This window comes from Varanus komodoensis, unplaced genomic scaffold (assembly GCF_004798865.1).
Source record: "Varanus komodoensis strain SLA01 unplaced genomic scaffold, ASM479886v1 scaffold46_3, whole genome shotgun sequence".
NCBI lineage: Eukaryota > Metazoa > Chordata > Lepidosauria > Squamata > Varanidae > Varanus > Varanus komodoensis.
The window spans coordinates 1,502,310-1,523,453 of NW_025336044.1; the positions used below are offsets into that span (position 1 = coordinate 1,502,310).

General features: G+C 53.2%; 1 protein-coding gene across 2 annotated transcripts in view; it reads left to right on the forward strand.

Moving 5' to 3' along the window:
* Nucleotides 1–20,976, forward strand: part of ST8SIA2 (ST8 alpha-N-acetyl-neuraminide alpha-2,8-sialyltransferase 2) — a 33,830-nt gene extending 12,854 nt beyond the window's left edge. Inside the window, exons 2-6 of one of the 2 annotated variants that reach the window (XM_044445058.1) lie at nt 968–1,030; nt 2,500–2,628; nt 3,583–3,840; nt 10,835–11,128; nt 20,691–20,976. In XM_044445058.1, the coding sequence (XP_044300993.1) occupies nt 968–1,030; nt 2,500–2,628; nt 3,583–3,840; nt 10,835–11,128; nt 20,691–20,976 (1,030 nt within the window). The remainder of the gene's footprint in view (nt 1–967; nt 1,031–2,499; nt 2,629–3,582; nt 3,841–10,834; nt 11,129–20,690) is intronic. The other variant, XM_044445059.1, reaches the window with a different exon arrangement.
* The last annotated feature ends 168 nt before the right edge of the window (nt 20,977–21,144 follow it).

Below are 21,144 nucleotides of genomic sequence, written 5' to 3' on the forward strand. Positions count from 1 at the left end.
ATTGGTTTTATTGGGGGAATCACGCTGTTCTTATTGCATTTATGGTTTGTGTTTTTACGAATCGCAGGGACTGCCCACGGAGCTTCGGCTGTCAGGCAGTAGAGAAATGAAATATGGAGAGTGGCAATGAGAACCATCACACACATACTAAACACCCAGCGGATCTCCCAGAGTTGCCTTTTGCCCTGGCTTCCTTTGGCAAGCTCCTTCCGCTTTGGTCTGTGCGATGCTGGCAGTGAGCAACCCAAGGAAAAGGTCCAGGCTGCACGGCGCTGCGTCTGACGGGGGACATTTCCGGCCATCGCTGGTTTCATGGCACATTTCATGATGCAAAAATACACACTCGCAGATGTCTTAATCGGCATTAGTTTAATTGGAGGGCTGCACAAGGAAGGTGTGAGCTAGAGAGAGAGCAAAGCTTCCAGGTTCAGAGGAAGTGTGCCTCTGAATACCGCCGTTTTCCCAACCTGGCACCCTCCAGATATTTTGTACTACAGTTCCCATCATGCTGGCTGGGAATCATGACCCTTGCAAGCCAACCCAGCTGGAGGGTTACCGGGTTGAGAAAGGCCGCTTGCTCAGTGCTCTCCAGTCAGGATGGGAGCTGGGGATGTTCAGGTGCTCCGAAATTCTCCAATTTTCACCCCAAAGTTCACTTTGCTCACTCCCATTTTCGCCTCTGCTCTGCTTTTCAGCCGTCTGACTAGGAAAAGCGCACCTTTCAAATGTGTGAACACACATATTTTTAATGTGTGTGTCTCACTGGCAAACTTTTTTTAAAAACAAGATGCATTCCTTGACTGCAGCTTCCCAGCTTGGATATCCGTGAGCTGAAGAGCACTTCCCCCGCCTCCCCCACAGCAATCCCCCTCCACAGCACGGAGGGGAGGGGGTGGATTTGCCTATTGAGTAACGCGAAAAGCCCCCCACCCCCATTTATAAATAATGCATTTCCTTTGTCTTGTAGGAGTTCTGGAGGCAGAGGTGTCCTCCCATCCGCGGTGAACGGCTTACATAGCAAAGCTAATAGGTTCGTAAATTAGATTTTGTGTTCATTTGTTTCTTGTTTGAAGAGGACTATTAATCTATTTGGTCCTCTCCCTCTCTCTCGTTGGGGGACAGCGCTCTCTCCAATTACCTCCCGGATCAGTTGCTTCCCACTTTTCCTTCCAATGTTTTAAATCTCCCCTCCCCCTCTGCCCACGATTTCTCTCCCGTCTGATCTGCGACAACAATTTAGCAATGACTGAGAAGTTGTGCTGGCAATGAGAGCTACAAAGCAGAGGCTTCAGTCTTACCCGTGGCACAATGCAGTACATGGATGAAAAATCCAAACGAACCTAGCCAGCTGTGCATGTGGCACATCATTAAATTATGGCATTGATTGCTACAGGATGTTCGAATAGCAACCAGTCACAGGATCTAGAATCGTATTGTTCGGGGAGGGGGTCCAAGCTACACTACCCCTCTCGCACAGCTGTCCAGCTGCATCTAGAAGGCCTCCAGCTGGGCAAGCCCACCACCTCCCTCGGTCTTGGGTCCCATTCCTGTACTGCTCTCCCCGTCAGGACATTTTTCCTGCTATCTAGCCAGAATAAAGGGGAGTCAAAAATACATGGAGAAAGCCCTCCGTGCCATGCCGGTGCCAGGGACAGTGTGCCTGGGAAAACAGGAGAAAGGCCCGATGGCTACCGGCCCATCAGAAGACAAAAGAATGAGCAAACGTGCATGAAATGTGCATGTGCTAATTGACGATTTAGAAATCTGAAATGCCGTAAGAGTGGGAAATGGCACAGCCTGGGTCCCGTTACCCAGTCCCATGGGCTCCAGGCCTTGTGCTCTCCCCTGATGGGTTCTTTATGTCAGTGCAGCAAAGGGCCACTAGGATGGTGGCTGGTTTGCAGGGGAAGCCAGATGAGGAGAGACGGAGGAAGCTGGGCCTCTTCAGCCTGCAGAGGAGGAGACTCAGGGGGGACCTGTTAGCAGCATGCAGGTATGTGAGGGGGTGCCTCGCAGAGGTGGGTCATGACCTTTTTCCCCTGCAGTGGAGGGCAGGACGTGTTCCAATGGGGCTAAGCTCAGGGGACCAAGATTTAGGGTGGATACCAGGAAGTACTTCCTGACGGTTAGGACCCCGAGGGTATGGAATGGGCTTCCAGGGGAGGTGGTTGAAGCCCCATCGGTGAGGGTGTTATACATGCACATGGTAGGCATGTCATGAGTGGAGCCAGCTGGATCCAGGGGTCAGACTAGATGGCCCAGGAGGCCCCTTCTGACTCGCTCTGTTTCTACACACAGCATGTCACCATCTTTGCTTCCGCAGTAGAACCCACTGTCAATTCACACATGCAGGGTGCCCTGTTTGATCCTCACATGAGAAGCTTCCTGCTCTCTTTCTAGCTCTGGTAATTGTAGTCAGCTTGACTGCTGGCCGGCTGGGACCTGAGAGCAATGCTGAGGAATCCTCCCTTCTCTCTCCACCCGCCTTTTCCTCTCCAGGGCCGAAGTAGCAATTAATGGCTCGTCATCTCCAGCTCTCGTAGACAGAGGCAATGAAAGTATGAGACACCATCACAGGCCAGCCCCGTCCAGCTGGAAGCACAACCAGACGCTCTCGCTGAAGATCAGGTACTGGCACGTCCCTCGAGAGGCGGATCTGAGTCACACTGCAGATGCTCACAAACAGGCTCCCTGGAGCCCCTAAAGATGCTCAGAGTTCCCAACTCACCTGGGGATCCTTCATAGGGCTCAGACTTGGGGGCAAATGGCCACTGTTAATAATGTGGTCGTCCTTTTTTGCATTTAATTTCCGTACTGTTTACCCTTTCCACCATCACCGCATGTTGCTGTGTAAAGCAACCAGAAAAGCTGCATGATGCTCCAAGCATTGGATGAGGTGGGCAGTGGGCCGGGAAACATGCCAGAAGAAGGGTGCCAGCAGGTAAGGTCCCCCGAGACCCTTCTGGGAAGACCAACTGGCCAACTTCCTGGGAAAGCTGCAAGCCCAGGGGCATTGGCTGCCCCAAGGCCAGGCAGGTCTCACCAGGTCCCACAGAACATCCATGAGCATCAGGTCCCAAAATTCCCCCACCTGCCCGTCACGCTTCTTCCCCTGAAACCTACCAGCCAACACTGCCAGTCACATTGTGGGTTCATTATTGTAACTTTATTGGGTTGATCCTGCTGTATCATTTTACTGTAATATTGTGAACATGTGATATTGCTAAGTTTTTGGTATTATTCTCTGATATATTGTTGCATTACTATTTCTGTCATTGTTGCATTGCTTATTTTGATATTGTTTGCTATTTTGCTATTATTCTTTGATATATTGTTATGTATATATGTTTTTCTTTCTTTTTGATTCTTTGTGGTACCTACCTTGGATTTTTGTATGCTGCTTTATGTGCATTTGTCAATGCCCAGGCTGCCCTAGAGGGCTGTGTGGCAGGTCAGCAATATAAATGGAAATGCAAACATTGAGAAGCATGTGATGGGACTAGGGGCGCGACTGCTTGAGTTTGCTCAGATGGGAGCCCTGCCTGATATTGCCGGGTGCCCCTTTCCCTCCTTTCTTTCAAGAAAGCAGATCCTGAAGTTTCTGGATGCCGAGAAAGACATCTCGGTGCTGAAGGGAACCCTCAAGCCGGGGGACATCATCCACTACGTCTTCGACAGGGGCAGCACCATGAATGTTTCCCAAAACCTTTATGCCCTCTTGCCCAGGACCTCCCCGCTGAAGGGCAAGCACTTCCGGACGTGCGCCATCGTGGGCAACTCTGGCATCCTGCTGAACAGTGGCTGTGGGGAGGAGATCGACTCGCACAGCTTCGTGATCAGGTGAGGCTGGGCCGCAAGAGGCAGGGCTCTCCGTGGTGCTGGGAAGCACGCCTTTTCAGCGTGCGAGAGCAAGGCAGAAGCGTCGGGGCGAGATGGGGGCAGCCCGGTCCACCCACAGGGGCCCTAAACCCAGTGCCCCCGCCAGGGTGCCCGGCCTCTCATGCGAAGCCCCCATGCACGGACTCCTCCCCGTCAGGCAATTGCAGGGACGTGTTCCTGGGGCTGGGGCTGTGTGAGCTGACGGGAGAGGCCGGGAAGCCCCGCTCCCCGTCGGCCTGCTCAGGGGCTGCCTTTCAGCAGGACCCGATTGTCGGAGAGGCGAGGCGGTGGAGCAGAAAGGCCCAGCGGGTAGCGAAAGGCTGCCCAGTGCCAATTCCACTGCGCTGGCTTGGCCAAAGGGGATTTGGAGCCGTGTCCTCGGAGAACCCCGAGAAAGGCCGGCGAGTGCAGCTGAACACCAGCCAGTGGAGGCGTCGTCACGCGGCCGGCCTTGGACGTTCCCCACTGGGCCTGCGTGTCCACATTCACACAAGCAGCCTCTGCCCGGCACACAGCCCCTCGTTCCCCACAGCTGCATCCGCCTCTCACATGCGGGTGCCTGCACCCCATGTCGCCTGCGGCCCTGTGTCGTCTGCTGGGGGCTGCAGGGCTTCTTCTGCCTGAGCGTGCACTGGCTCAGGCCCACAGGCACCCGGGGCCCTGACCGCTCCTGCTGCGGCAGGCTGGCACAGCCACTCCCCCTCCGGAGAGGGCTTGGCCCCACGAGCCATCGTTGCGAGAGCGCCGAGTGCTTCGCCGTGACTGAGCACCCGGGGGAGGCCGGGGGCATTCCGCTGCCTGGCTCTCCTTGGCCAAACAGGCTCATTCCCCATTGTGCCTTCCTTTTCTAAAGCTTCAGGGGAACTGTTGCCCGGAGCCGGCACTGGGGAAGAGGTGTTCCAGCAGCCCCCTCACCTTCCAAGGGGTCGCTCCCACCAGGTTTGGCTCCCCCAGTTGTTTCTGCCTGCCTCTCCCTCTCTCCCCCAGTCTGTGCTCTCCCCACGCTCAGAAAATGCAGAGCTTTCTTCCCACCATTCTTCCCACTTACTTTTCTTGCCCCCACCTTGCCCCTCAAGCAGCAGCGGCTTCCTGGAGCTCCCTTTCTAACTTTCGGAAGACTGGGCTGGGCTCCGGTGCAGGACACTCGCAAGCAGCAGGATCAGGTCCCTAGCGCCCCTCTGGGGCCTGAAGCCCTCTAGAGACCCCCTCAGGGAATGATGGAACAAGTGCGTGTACCTCCAGACCATGCCTGGCCTGTTTATACGGGGGTTCTTCAAAAAGTTGCTGCCTTTTTTAAACTCCCGTTTATTAAGAATTGCAAAAATAAATTACATCATTTTCCTACATATTCACCTTCCTTTGCAATGCATGATTCCCAGCATCATACCAACTTTTTATGCCATCAGAAAAAAATATAAAATCTATTTATAAAGTATGAAATATAAATGTGCGGAAACTTTTAGAAGACCCCTCGTATATTGAAAGGGAGAAAAGAAGGCGGGAGGAGCCGAGGGTGTCCTGGTGGTGCCAAGGAACCGGCAACTGCAGGGATCTGAGGAGAGCGACAAGAGAGGAGGATGGAGTGAGCAGCAGAGAGCTGGGCGGGAGTCAGCCGACCAAGGCGAGGTGAGGGAGGACGCGGCTGCATGGGCCAGGCAGAAGATGGCAGAGTATTTTTCGAGAGGGAGGAAGGTCCATATTTGTGCAAAGTCATCAAGTGGAGGAGAGGCATTTGGGGGCATGGGCAGAGTATGAGGAGAGAAGAAAAGGGGAGATGTGAGATAGTATTCATTCTATTCGCTGCGTTCTTGCCCCTCTTTGCAGGAAAGTGTTGTTTGCAAAGGCAACTGAGATCAATATGGGAGAGGGAGAGGGAGAGAGGGGCCCTGCCAGTGGGCTGGGGGGAAGTGGAGGGCAATCCATTTTGGAAAACCATACAGAGGCATCTCCACACACCCGCTGCTGGTGTTCTGGAGGCAACAGTGCTCGTGGTCCGTCGTCCCTTCTGCCTCTGGATAGAGCCGGAGCATCTTCTCTCCGACCGGAAGCGAGCTGCCTGCACTGCTGCGTCTCTGGCTGACAGCTGGCCCAGGCTGGCCTCTCCCTTGCCTGGAGGGACGGCGGAGAAAGACGAGGCCAGCTTCACTCTGCCTGCTGCCATAAGCAGTTTTGCGTTCTTTCCATTGGCACAACAAAATGTGGATTTGCTCCTTTGTTCTAACTTTCCTCCTGGCTTCCCCATCTCCCTGGGATGCCTCTTTGCTCGGGGCATGGCAGAGTCCTGCAACACTCCTTCGCTCTGCTTCAGCACACAAAGCAGCTTTCTCTCGGGGAAGGACCCTGCCCCCGCTCTTGCCTCCCCCCGCCACCGGTTCTTCTGTGCTGCCATCCTTTCCCTGGTTTGCGGCAGGCAACTGTGTGGATGCAAGCCCCCAACCGCCCTGCCCGTGACAGCCCTGCAAGGTGGGCTCAACCATCCACGCTGGTCTCCTTTCCCCTCTGCCTTCCACGTTCCCTAGCGGGATGCTCTCCTCCAGGGAGTTTTGCCTCCTCATGATGTGCCCAGAGCGAGGCAGCCTCAGTTTGGCTATGTTTGCTTCTAGGGGAAACTCTGGCTTGTTTTGGTTCCTCTTGCTGGGAATCTGCAAAGCTCTCCTCCAGCACCGTGTTTCCAATGCATCAATTTTCCTCCTGTCAGTTTTTGTCCCTGTCCAGCTTTCACATCCATACCTAGCGATTAGGAATACACCATGGGTGATCTTGGGCTCCAGTGAAACGTCCCTATACTTGGTCTTTTCTAGTTCCCTCATTGCTGCCCTTCCATGTCTCAGTCTTTTTCAGATTCCTTGGCCGCAGGCTCTCTTTGAATTAATCGAATTCAGTGACGGAGCCAAGGGATGCAAAATCTTTGACAACTTCAGTTCCTGCATTCTTAACATTGAATGCTCTGTAATTCTGCTGGAGGCTTGGCATTTGCTTGATTTTGCAGTGTGATTTTTGTTCAGCTCCAGTCCTGCTTGTGCACTTCTTTTGCTTTCATCCATTTGTCGTTTCAGTTTATTGCTGCTTCCTCCCAGGAGTCTGTTATCTTCGGCATATCTTACATTATTGATGCGTTCTGCCAATTTTCACTAATTCCTCTGATTCCAAACTAGATTTTTTATTATATGTTCTGTGTACAGACTGAACAGACAAACAGATAAAATTCAGCCCTTTCTGCAGCCCCGGATCAAAGCAACTGGAGGCCCCGGGAGGGAGACCTTGGGAAGTCCAGACTAATAGCATCTGATCACAAGAAACAACACCCTGTTCTCTTCTTTATCTACTCAGTGAAACTAGAACATGACTAAAATTTTAGCACTGATTAAAAGATTGTTTACAAATGTATAACCTTTAATAAGTTTACAAAAGTATGGAATTTATGGAGATGTTCACATGGAACTTTCATAGGGGAATCATAGCTATGTTATAATATTACATTATATACAAAGTCAGAATGGTTTCTTTCAAGCTTTTTTGGATGCAAACTTAACGATATCATTAAAATCAGTAAGTTGCAGTCTATCATCTTCTGTGCAGGGAATGCTTAGCTCAGACAAGCAATCTTGGGACATTGTTGGCTGTAGATCATTCTTTATCCTTTCTAGTCTAGAAAATGATCTTTTGCCTAGGTATGTCCCTGATTTTTATTGTTACCAATGCAGTAAAATTAACGGTAATTATATATAAAAAAAAAAAGGTTTGGCAGGAGGCCAAGGCCTCCCTGGATATGAAGCCTCAGTCCTTTGCCACTGCTTATCTGACATCTTAACCTGCGGAAAACCATTCTGCTTCCCCATATTCTGCCTTAACGGTAGTTTCTTGACCGCAATAGAGGTCATGAATCAGGACTGCTGAGCACTTGCAGGAGGACCCGCAGCTGCTTCTGATCAATACAGTCAAAGTCTCTGCTGTAGTCAAGAAGGCACTCACCTGTCTTCTGAAATTCTTTGGTGGTGCCAGTAGCCAATGTAGATTTTTGATGTTTGTTTGTTTGGGATATTTCTAACCCATGATATGATCTCTAGTGCCACTTCCTTCTCAGAATCCGAGTGGATTCAGGGATGTCTCCCTCCATGCAGGGCACTGTCCTTTGGTGCAACACCTGAGCATCACGTTCCTTCGGACTGCTGCACTCTCTGGAACCTGGGATACTTCTCTTGGTCCCCCTCCTACCTGGCTGCTTTGTTCCTCCCAGGTGCTTTCAGAGCAACTTTCACTTGACTTTCGAATCTTGCAGGCTATTCCTCATAGGGACCCCCTCTGAAGGAGTCTGCCACTCTTTCCTCTCCTTTGTATATTCTTTCGACCATCTCTTACTTTCCTCCTGGTCAGGCAGTGTGCCCCCCTGCTCGTTGTTTAGCAGTCCTAATCTAGATTTGAATTTCCCTTTGATTTCCTGAATCTTCACAAAAAGGTCTCTTATTTTCCCTCTTCTGTTGTTTTGATCAAATTTTATTATTTTCTCCGTAAGTCCAAAACTAAAACAACAATTATGCAGAACATCGGACATACTGGGTCGACATCTCACTCTTTTTTACATTCAAAAATTGTCTTTGATTCTATGCATAGTCCCATTTCTCTAACCAATGACAGAAAATATTCCAGGTTTGATAGAAGTACGTATCTTCTTCTTCCTTCAAAGACAAAGTCAACCTGTCCATCTCTATGCAATCCAAACTCTTTTTTAAAATCAACTCTTCAGTAGGTGGCTCTTCACTTCTCCTATGCTGGGCAAATGCAATCCTCGCCGCAGTAGTTATATTTTCCCTCTTCTGTTGTTCTATATCTTTGCAGCAGTCATTCTAAATGGTTCTTTCTGTTCTTCATGTGAACGTCAAATGTTACTCAAGCTGCATTTCTGTCATTTCTATGTATTTCTAGGTTTCTGTCATTGTTCTTTTTTAGCTTGAATTTGATTCTTGATATCAAGAATTCAGGGTATCTACTGAAATCTGCTCCTGGTCTTGTTTGGCCAATGAGAGTAGAGCTTCTCCATTTCCTGCTTCCATTTACATAGCTTATTTGATCGCTTGAAGAATTTATTTGCAACAAACTGTTGACCTCACAGAAATCCGTGAGCTGTTCTACTGCTTCATTTCTTACCGCTAGACCAAATTCTCCTACAATATTTGATTTGACTTGTTTCCTACTTCTGCATTCCAGTCACCTGGGATTATCAGCACACCTAGTTTTGGTGTGTTATCAATTACTTCTTGAACCCCTGCATGAAAGTTTTCAGTTTTTTCTTCAGCAACTGTTCTTGGAGTGAATTATGGTTATTTTGATTGGTTTTCCACAAATTCTGATTCAAATGATTTGTCAGGTTTTGCATCATAGCATCTTACTGGCTATGCTACATCTTGCATACTATCAAAGCCACTCCATTTCTTCCGAGTTTGTCATTTCCAGAGCAAAACACTTTGTGTTTGTCCAGCTAAAAATGTCTCACTCCAGTTCACTTTAGCTCGCTCACACCAACTACTGCAGTGCTTCCATTTCTTGCTTTCGGGTTCCCAGGTCACCCTGATTCACACATTCACATTTCACAGCATCGGACTTTCCTTTCACCTTTGCACCTGTCAGCCACTAGCCTTCCTTTCGGCTTTGATCAAGTTGCATCATCAGCAACAGTGCTATTCACACTTACTTTGCTCTTCCCCAGAAGCTTGCTGAGTGCCCTCCAGCCTGGGGGTCTCCTCCTCTAGCACTGTCTTTTGTTTCATTTTGGATTTGGGCTTTCGAGGTAAAAAGGTCAGAAGGGGTTCGCCATTGCCTTCTTCCTGCAGGACTGACCGGTGCCAGCTTGAGCATCACGGCCATTGCCTCGGCCAGTTACCACTGCTGCTCAGCAGCTGCCCGTCTAGAGGTTCTCTGCCCCCATCTTCATTAGCGAGATCCCCTCTCTTCTGCTGAGGTGAGGGTGGATGCTTCTTTGGCTGGTCCCTCCGCCTTGACTATCTCACCTTGGGTGATCCTCCTAGGAGACCAGCCTGGCGGCATCGCTCCCAGCTTCTCCCACACTCTCAAGCCTCTTGCCACCTCCAAGTGTGCATCTGAGAAGGCCCCTCCCATGCTTGCTAGCTTTTAATAATCCAGACAAGGGGTGGGTTTTCCAGCTGCCTGGAGAGGTGGTGGCTCCCCCACCCTGGAGACTTTCAAAAGAAACTGGACAGCCACCTGAGTGGGATGGTGTAACGTGGTGTCCTGCAACAGCGGGGGGTTGATGGTCTTCTGGACCCTTCCAACTATACGATTCTATGATTTCTGTGATACCAAGCAAGGCAGGGCGCAACAGGAACCAAATGCAGCAGCAGTCAGGCAAGGGGCAGGCACTACAGCGAGCAGGAAGGTCTGTGATGCTGAGGCAGCATGGCAAGGCAGGATGCAAGGCAAGATGCAGGAACCAGGTGCAGCGAGGGCTGAGCAAGGGCACGCACTACAGCAAGCAGGAGGACCTGCGTGGCTGAGGCCGGTTTGGCAGGGCAGAGCTTGCTCTTGCAGGGCTGTTCCTCCAGGGCTCCCTGCTGGCACTCATCAGGAGGCCAAGAGCTCCAGCAGGGCCTGGCCAACCCTGCGAATGCTGTGGTGGTTGCTTCCCTTCTGGCACCAGACCAGCGCAGGTCCTGAAACAGGTGAACCAGCAGGATGCAGTGGTGGAGGAGGAGTGGCGCCAGCAGCCTTCAGTGGGTGCCCAAGCACACCTGCCCTGCTTCTTCACACATGACCTGTCCACCGATCCTTTAAGCCTCTCCTTCCGTATCTTCTCCAGTGCTACCACTTCTTTTGCAGATTGCATTTTGCTTGTTTGTTGGATGGGTTGATTGATTCCTATACCGTCCATTAATGGAGACGGTTCTCTGGGCAGTGCACATCGCATCATGCCATAAAGAGCCTCCTGGTGTTCCACTTGCAGATGCAATCTCGCCCCCGTCCAGGAGTACAGCCAAGACGTGGGCTCCAAGACGGACCTGGTCACCATGAACCCCTCGGTCATCCAGCGTGCCTTTGAGGACCTGGTGAACGACACCTGGCGGGAGAAGCTGCTTCAGCGCCTGCACGGCCTCAACGGCAGCATCCTGTGGATCCCCGCGTTCATGGCCAAGGGCGGCAAGGACCGCGTGGAGCGGGTGAACGAACTTGTCCTGAAGCACCACATCAGCGTCCGCATGGCCTACCCTTCCCTGCGCCTGCTGCACGCCGTGCGAGGGTGAGCCGGGCCTGAAACCACAACTGGGCACAGGGTCAAACGCCGATTCCAAAATCTAACATTTGGGGAGGTTCGGAATTCCCCTTTGGGCCAAATGAGATGAGGTGCAGGGGCATTCCTGGACATGTTCCTTTAATGCTACCGAGGCAGGTGTGGGACAAGGCCAGTTTCACCAGAGCGGAGTTGCTGGAGAGAAACGTGCATTTAACCTTGCCTGTGGGAGCGCTTTGCTCCCTTTTCCCATTTAAATTGCACGCCAGCCTTCAGCAATCTTCTTCATCTGCAGGAGGAGATATAATTGATCCACATATCCTTTGCCCTATGAGAAGAAATGCTATCTGGAGGGGTGGATTGTACACACACACACACGCACACCTCTCAAGGAGAAAGAGAGCCTCTCTTTTCGTCCACCCTGAGGAGCCTTTAATCGAATCCGGTCCCCCACCTCTGTATTAAAACAGAAACAAAGCAGGCCTCCCCGGTCATGCCTGTGCAGCAGCCCTGGGAAATTAGATGTTGAAGGGTGACTTATAGAACCAGAGGAGGAGGCAGGGCCTTCACCTTCATCAGATGACCAAGCTTTGTCTCTGCTTAAATGTTAATCTGGTTTTTGTTTGACTCACCTCCTGGTGTTTTGTGGTGGAGGACAAAGGCTCCTGTTTGGAAGTCCCCTTGAAGGGCTTGTTTCCAATGCCCAGGGAGAGGTGTGCTGTGCTGGCTTGCAGAGGAACTGAGAAATCCCACCCCTCCCTGCCCAGCTTGAAATGGGACAGGTTTAACAGCATGTCTGAATATGCAGAAGGCTGGCAATGTCCTTCCGAGGGATGCTGAGGTGGGGGCAGAATTTGACCCTGGACTGCCTGGCCAGACCAGGCAGGATCAGAAGAGCTGCAGTTGCAGCTGGAAGGAAGAGAAGGTGTCAACATTCCCCCAGGCCGAGTGGCCCCAGTTCCCCCACAGCTGGGCCATCGGTGTGGCCCCCGCCAAAGCGCACGTGCAGGCGAGGCCGTGTGCGCTCCCGTTGCGTCTGAAGCCTCATCCGGCTTCCCTGTGGGAGAGGGAAGGCTGGACAGGACCCAGCCTCACTGTGTGTGCAAGCTGGAGGGGGAACAAAGGGGATTACTCCCGCCTGCTCCTTTTCAAGCTGTAATTAAGTGGTTTGCATGAAATAAGCCCTTTAAAGCATCGGCTCCTAATCCTGTGATTGCTTGTGTGTTGGCGTGTGCTGGAAGTTGTCAGCAGGATACCCGGTGCAGGAGTGGCGTGCGTTTCTGTTGCTGGTTTGTCGTGCAGCAGCCCAGGCCCAGGCCCAGGCCCAGGCCCAGGCCCAAGAGCAGCTGTCCCAAGTAAGGCTCGCTCTAAACAGCCGCTCGTGCCACACAGACAGAAGCGCAACCACCCTTCTCTCGAAGGTTTGAAATGGGGACATTCCATAGCAGTTGCATGGGGGGTGGGGAGAAAGGATTGACCACCCAGAGGTTTCTCTGTCTAAATTTGGGGGTGTTGCAAGTAGTCACAGCCTCCACGTACGTCAGAGCTGGCAATGTTTGGGGGGCTAATCCCCCCCAAACCCATTGGGAGCTGTATTCCTGCCCCCTCTCTGAAATTCAGTGGTGCAGTGGCAAAGAGAATTGATGTGGGCAGCAAAGAAAAGACTGAAAGGACCTCTTTGTTTTGCTGCTGCACAAAACGCAGCAGCTACCCAGAACATGTTTTTTTAAATGCATGCATGGGGGAAGTTCCCCCTTTTTGAGGCTGGATTTCAGTGGAGATGGGGGGGCACAACAGAGGCCAGAGGGGCTGCACACTGGGATTGCCCCCACTGGCCCTGGAGCCGGCTCTGCTGCTTCCCGTCTCTGAGGAGCACGACACTGGCGTCCGTCCGGACGTGCACAGACAGGGGTGCGCTCAGCAGAGGAGAGCCGTCTGTTACAGGACGCATCCTGCAGTCATGAACAAGGCGGAAGTGCAGGCCAGGAAAGCCAACAGCTGGTGCCGAACGGAGCTAATTCAATTACAGCCCCAAGCACCGAGAGGCTGAACGCTTCAGCCAAAAGAAGGCAACAAGACAGGCAGCCATATGGCACACGCTCTGCTGCAGCAGGAGGGGAGCATCAGGCTTAAAGCTGGCGGCTAATTCACCGTCCTCTGCACCCAAGAGGCCGCTGCCATCCCCGGCCGTGCTCGTCCTTCTGGAGAGCAAGCCCTGGCGACTCAGCACCAGGCCGAGCTGGGGCAGAATCTGGGCACTGAGGGCCCAAATGGGTGGTGGGGTGACTTGCAATTGCAATCTGATAAGGGGAAGCCGGAGAATGACCGGGGTCCATTAAGGAAAGGGCAAACATGGCCGAGCCCACCCACCCCATTCTGGGCCCCTGGAAGCAATTCTCTCACGTCTTGTGTTGCAATGGCAGGCACAGTGGTTGGCTCAGCATGAGCTTCTCAAAACCATGCATAAATGCACAAATCCTGCATGTATTGCGATTGCTGGGGATGTAGCTCAGCACCTGGTTGGCATGCAGGAAGTTCCAAGAATGGCTGGGCAAAAAGAAACCCTGGAATTTGGAGGAGTTATTGCTGCCAGTGTTTCCTCCTCCTCCTCTGTCCTCTCCCTCTGCTCTCCCTCATTATTTTTTATACTGCCCAATAGTCATAGGTCTCTGGGCAGTTCAAACATGCTTCTCTAGACCAGTGATGGCTGAAACATAGAAACAGAGCAAGTCAGAAGGGGCCTCCTGGGCCATCTAGTCTGACCCCGGCTCCAGCCGGCTCCGCTCACTACATGCCCACCATGTGCACGTCCAGCCTATCCTTGAACACCCGCACCGATGGGGCCTCAACCGCCTCCTGTGGAAGCCCATTCCACACCCTCGGGGTTCTAACCATCAGGAAGTACTTCCTGGCATCTAATTCAACCTTGGTTCCCTGAGCTTGGCTCCGTTGGAGCGTGTCCTGCTTTCCTCTGCAGGGGAGAACAGGTCTCTGCTCACCTCCGCGTGACACCCGCTCACATGCCTGTATGTGCCAACAGATCCCCTCTGAGTCTCCTCTTCTCCAGGCTGAAGAGACCCAGTTCCCTCAGTCTTGCCTCATACGGCATCCCCTGCAAACCGGCCACCAACCTTGCGGCCCTACGCTGCACTGACTCCAACCTGGCTATATCCTTCCTGTAATGAGGGGCCCAAAACTGAGCGCAATACTCCAGTTGCAGGTGCACCAGAGTCGTGCAGAGTGGCAGTAATACCTCTCTCGATCTAGACGCCACGCTTCTGGCTATGCAACCAAGGGTGGCGTTCGCCCTCTTGGCCACCGCATCACACGGCTGACTCATGTTTAGCCTGTAGTCAACCTGCACCCCAAGGTCCCTTTCACAAGTGCTGCTCTCCAGCCACTTGTCCCCTAACCTGTACTTATGACACCCATTCCTATGCCCCAAGTGCAAGACCTTGCACTTATCCACATTGAACGCCATCCTGTTGTCTCCTGCCCACTTCCATAGTCTGTCCAGATCCTTCTGGATCTGGAGTACCTGCTCCTCAGTTGTGGCCACTGCCCCAGTTTTAGTGTCGTCTGCGAATTTGATCAGCAGACTGTTCACCCCTTCTTCCATGTCGTTAATGAAAAGATTAAACAGGATCGGCCCCAGGACAGAGCCCTGGGGGACCTCGCTTGTCACTGGCCGCCATCCCGATGATTCCCCGCTAATGGTGACCTTCTGCTTTCGGTCAGGCAGCCATGCCCTAATCCACCGGACAGTGCTTTGGTGTATCCCAAAACTCCTCAGTTTCTCCACCAGGATATCATGGGGCACTTTGTCAAAGGCCTTGCTGAAATCCAGGTAAACCACATCCAGTGCATCCCCTCCATCTAGCCATCTCGAAACCTTGTCATAGAATTCCACAAGGTTTGTCTGGCAGGACCTGTTTTTGCGGAAGCCATGTTGTGTGGCTGTCAGCCTCCCTTCCCTTTCTAGCATCACTAGATCTCTCTCTATTATGAGCCTTTCCATTGTCTTTCCTACAATGGAGGTAAGGCTAACTGGTCTGTAATTCCCCATGTCCCTTCTACTACCCTTTTTGAAAATTGGGACCACTGATGCCACCCTCCAGTCCTCTGGAACATCACCTGTTCTCCATGAGGTCTCAAAAATGGAGGCCAGCGGGTGTGAGAGAACCCCTGCCAACTCCCTAAGTACTCTCGGGTGTAACCTGTCAGGGCCTGGCATCTTTGTAATGTCCAATGCCCTGAGGAGCCCCTCGACTTCAAGGGGGGTGACCCTAATCTGTGCCCCTAAGTCCCCAGCCTCATCTAATCTCCTATGCAGATATCCCCCATCCTGCTTTGGGGAAAACACAGAGGCAAAATAGTCATTTAGCATCTGTGCCTGTCCCCTCATATCAGTCACTGGATCTCCTTCCTCCTTATGTAGTGGTCCCACCACTTGTCTCCCCTTCCTCTTCCTATTTACATGCTGAAAGAAGCCCTTTTTGTTGCTCTTGATATTCTTGGCAAGTCTCAGCTCATAATCAGCCTTAGCCTTGCGAAGAATCCTTCTGCAATGGGCCTCCTCCTCCCGGTATTCCCTTTTGTCTATTTGCCCCAGTACCCATTTCCTACAGAGGTTCCTCTTTCGTCTAATCCCTCTAACCACCTCCTTTCACATCCATGGCGGCGCTCTCCTCTGCCTCCCCACCTTACTGACTAGAGGTATCGTCAAGGCTTGCGCCTCCAAAACCTCCCTTTTGAGTGCTATCCACCCCTCCTCAACTCGCTTACCTTCGAGTAACCTATCCCAGGAGACTTTCCCCAGTCTGGCCTTCAGTTGGCCAAAGTTGGCCGTCTTGAAGTCCCAGCTTCTAGTGCTCGACCTGCTGCACGTTCCCAGTTCCCTGATCTCAAAGCAAAGGATGGAGTGATCACTCGCATCCAGAGCTCCCCTAATCTGCACTTCATCTATCAGCTCCTCCCTATTGGTCAAGACCAAGTCAAGGATGTTTCCCCCCCTCGTTGCCTCTCAGACCCTCTGTATGAAAAACCCTTCCTCTATAGCCTCTAGGAAGCGACGTGACCTGGCTGTCACCGCCGAGTGAGTCTCCCAACTAATATCCGGGAGACTGAAATCTCCCATAATTACTGTGTCTCTCCCCCGAGATATCCTTAGAATCTGGCCTGTCAGGACATCATCCAGGGTCTCAAGTTGACCTGGAGGGCAATGACATACCCCCACTGTCAGGTCTCTTTCCCTGTCAAAACCCCAAAGTTTCACCCAGACTGCCTCCACCGAATCCCCATCTGTGCTGCATCCTATCTCCCTGCATCCCATCCCTTCCCTGACATATAAAGCTACGCCCCCACCCCTCTTTCCCTTCCTGACCTTTCTAAAAAGGTGATACCCCTCTGTGTTCACATTCCAGATTTGCCTTTCTGTGATTCCAACCAGGTCATACCCTCCTATTCCCAGGAGAGCTTCAAGCGCTTCCTGCTTATTACCCATGCTCCTAGCATTGGTGTATGTGCACCTCAACTCCTTCCCACCGCTTCCTTTCCTTACCTGGCCCCTCTCTGTAGGAGTCCTGTCAGTCCCTGCAGTACCTCTAAAACCCTGCTCCCAGAGCCCTGATCCTCTCCCCACACTTGTCCAGTGCAGACACATTTCTGGGGGGCCTGAACCCCCCCACCCCCCCAGCTCACTTTAAAGTCTTCCAGATGAAGCTCGCTAGAGCATCTCCAAAGGACCTTTTCCCCATCCTCGTGAGGTGTAACCCGTCCCTTGCCAGATGTCCATTGGCAAGAAACCAGGTGCCGTGGTCGAGGAACCCGAAGCGTTGTTCCTTCTGGCACCAAACCCTAAGCCAGTCGTTCACCTTGGAGGCCCTCCTGTCCCTGCCTGGCCCAAATTCCCAGACTGGCAAGATCGACAAGAAGGCCACTTGGGCCTTCAGCTCCCTGAGTTTCTTCCCCAAGGCCTCGAAGTCCCTGGTGATCCCGACCACACCCTGCCTGGCCACATTGTTTGTGCCTACTTGGTCACCAGGAGCGGCTGGCTGGTGACCCCCGGAGCGAACAAGACGCTCCACTCTGTCCTTCACATGCCGGATGCGTGCGCCCAGCAGGCAGCAGACCCCCCTTGTCTCCAGGTTGGGGCGGCACACTGCCGCCTCAGTGCCCCTCAGCAGGGAGTCCCCAACAACAATCACCTCCGCCGTACCTTCCCGGTGCTGGTGGGCGGCCATGCCCTGGCCCTCGCCTCTCCTGCAGCGGCCCCCTTGCCGCCTGACGTCCCAGGCTGGGGGTCCTGCTGGTCCCCCGAGGCCTCATCAGCCCCAGCCTCCCCAAGTGGAGAGAACCTGTTTCCCAGCTCCAGGTTGGCGCCAGGAGGAGGAGGCGGCCTCCTGTGGGTGACGTGCCTCCATGTCTCCCCGGCTGCTCCTCCCGTGGCCCCTCCCTCCACCCTCTGCAGGGAATTTTGCATCTTCTGAAAGTGTAGTGAGGACCTCTGCTAGAGCAATGGGCACACAAGCCGCCGGGACCAGAACTGTCCCACCTGCCATGGCTTCCCCTCCCCATTTCCCCCCATCAGTCTGAATGCCTGGCTGAGTGCGGGGAGGAGTCTCTTTATTTTGGTCTACTAAATAGACTCTAACTTCTTTTTCTACAAGAAGCTCAAGGAGGTGTACATGATTTTCTGTCTCCCTAAAGGCACTCTTCTGGCTAATGGGGCAGGATGAACATCAAATAAGTAAATTCCATCCTTGCAACATCACCGTAGGGCCGGTTGGGTTGAGAAGGGGCCACCGGGGAGCCTCAGGGCTGAGTGGAGATGCAAACCTGACTCACATTTGATTTGATTCCAGTCTTCGTCCAACATGCTAAGCCAGACTTCCCCAAGCTGGTGCTTCCAGGAGTGCTGGACTGCAACTCTTTTCATTCCCAGACACCACGACCCTCAGCACGGCTGCTGGAACCACTCCACCCCGCTAGCTCCCCTGACAAATTCTGACAAATGTCTTTCTGGATTTGGAAAAGTGAGCCATGGAAGGTTCGCTTCCCCTTCCCTGCACACGCTTTTTGCTCTTCAACGAATCCCACACCCATCTTGACTGAGTGGAATTTTAAGCTATTGTGTCTGTTTCCACCAGTTACCACCTGAACTTAAGATGGCTTCTACCCAGTTCTGCTCTCCTTGTGCTGCACCTGCGGTCCCTCCGGGATCCCAGTGACTTAAATTCCCAGTCCTTTATTTCTACAAATGCTCTTTTGCAGGCTTAGGGAAAAGCGTTCTCTTTGCCAGAACGGCTTGCTGAAAAAGGAGGTATCGGTTGGCAGGTGTCTCTGAACGTTTTCCCAGCTGCCCGAGTCAACAGAAACCGTATGCTTAATAGCTGCGCTGATTGGTGTACCCAATCGATGGTGGTACTGCAATAATTACAGCCTTTCTCAAGATTGCTTTGCCTTCTAATTAAAACCTGGAGTCTTGCTCAGTAATGGTTTGCCGTTGATGCGGGATCCCACATACCCCCAGCGCAGCATCAACTGTGGCTGCAAAATTAATTAGTTTTCGTTACGGTCCCCAGCTGTTTTGCAAAACAGGAGAGTGCCGTGCTCAGGGGGACCGTGGACTTTGTGGGTAAAAAGAAGATGGCCATTTGCTCGCCGTCTGCAGCCCTGGCCACATGGCGGCAACGCATGATCCAGATGTGCTGCCCAGGGGCCCGCTCCCTGAACGGCAAGGAGCCCTGGGGCGCACTGGTCGGATTGCCCCATGAGGTGCAAATGCCGCGAGTCTGTGTTTTGCGGGCTTCGTGTTTGCAGATGCCTTTGGGCTCCTTGAGGTGTCTTCCAGCAGCAGGACGACGCCACTGCGATTCTGTGTGGCGGAGGCTCCATCTCCGAGTGGGACTTTTTTGCCAACAGAAGGCAGATCTTGGTTGTGTGAATCCTGGCTCTTCTTGCATTGCCTTCAAGCTCAGGGAGCGCTCAGATGAGCTGCCCTTCAGACCTAGATCTGGTGGAATGCAGGACTCCCCACCAGTTTGCAACTTTCAGGCTTCGTTTTTGCTGGGATCATGTCCCGGAACCCTCCTGGATATTTTCAAGAAGGCTGAACATGGAAAACTGCACTGGAATTTACAACCTAACCTTCTGCCTGGCACGATAAATAGAGGCGATTTCCATTGCTGAGAGTTTTCTTTTTGCAGAGACAGCACGGTGTAGTGCTTGGACTTGTGGACTGGGGCTCAGGAGATCTGGGTTCTAGTCCCCACTCAGCCATGAAGTTCCCTGGGTGACTCTGGCCCAGTCACAGAAACTCAGTTTCACCTACCTCACAGGGCTGTTGTTCTGAGGATAACACGGAGAACCTTGCAAGCTGCTTTGGCTTCCTTGCAAGAGGGAGAAAGACAGGATATAAAGAAAATGTAATCATCCTCCCACAGGGAATATCCTGCTGCATCCTAGGAGCAGCTTCCCCATGTTGGCCTAGACCAGGCCTAAATCTCGATCAGGCCTGGCTCTTTCACCTGACTGCACCTGCACACATTTCTGAATTTAAAACAATAACTGACAGCCCTTGGTAGACTACTAAGACTTAGGGAAAAAGCGAAGAATGGGAAGACACACTAGAGGTGCAGAAAATTAAAGGGGCGTTGGACAGATTCATGGTTGGGGGGGGGATTTGCATGGCTATTGGTCCTAATGGCTAAATGCTACCCCCCGTATCTGAGGTGGTACGGCTATGTGCCCCAGTTGCTGGGAACATGGATGTTGTACCAAGGGGTTTTCTACAGGCAACTCTGTGAAGAGACTGCTGGGCCTGACTTTGATCTTCGCGGGTCCTCATGCTCTTTCCAGCAAGTCCCCTCCATTTGGGTCCTTTCCCCTGCAGGTTCACAAAGTGGGGGAAGCACCTGCAGCAAGGTCTGCAGCTGACAGGAACTTTTAATTTTAGCATGAGAATCTGAGGTGCCTCTACCACCTGGATGCCTCCTGCATGCCCATTTATCCTGACTCTTGTAACCTCCAGGACCAGTGGCAGAATCCTCCTTCTTTTCTGGGGCTTCTCGGGTCATTCTCTCAGGAAGGTACTGAGACCCGACACTCACTCCACATGCTGGTTTTAGTGCAAACTTTAAAATAAGGAACAAAATCAGCACAAAACAAAGCCAGATGAAAGCAAGGAATAAAGCCTTTGTAAGTGCGTGACGGCACAGGAAGACTTGCAGCGGGCCTGGGTCCAAAAAGCAGCACCCCCGTTCCTAAAGCGCCCGGGAGGAAAGGCTCCTCCCGTGGCGCCAGCAAGACCACCTTCTGGGGGCTGGGGAGCGTCTCTGCGGCAGGGAGCCCACCAGCCGGCGGCCCGCCTCGCCTCACCGCGCAGGCTTAGGCTTAGGTTTAGGCTTAGGCTTAGGCCAGGCGGGACTCCGGCCGAGCTGCCCAGGGCCTTCAGGGCTGACAGCAGCACCCGGGGACAGACCGGCGGCCCGCGCAGATGGCGAAGCGCCGCGCCGCACGGCGGCTCTGCGCAGGCGAGCCGCCCTTCTCACCATGTGCTCTTCCCCCCCAGGTACTGGCTGACCAACAAGGTCTACATCAAGCGGCCCACCACCGGCCTCCTCATGTACACGCTGGCCACCCGCTTCTGCAACAGGATCTACCTGTACGGCTTCTGGCCGTTCGCCCGCGACCAGGCGCAGCGCCCGGTCAAGTACCACTACTACGACAGCCTGAAGTACGGCTACATGTCCCAGAGCAGCCCGCACACCATGCCGCTGGAGTTCAAGGCCCTGCGCGCGCTGCACCAGCAGGGGGCGCTGAAGCTCACGGTGGGGGCGTGCGACGGGGCCACGTAGGGCGTGCCGGCGCGCCTCGCGGGGGCTGCGCGCGGGAGGACCGGGAGGGGGAGGCGAGGCTGGGCCGCCGTGGCGGCGCGGCTTTTCTCGGCCGCCGTCCGGAGGGGGCGCGGAGGGGCGCCGGGCGGGGCGCCGCGCCGGCGGGGCTCACCGGGCGGCTGGCCGGCG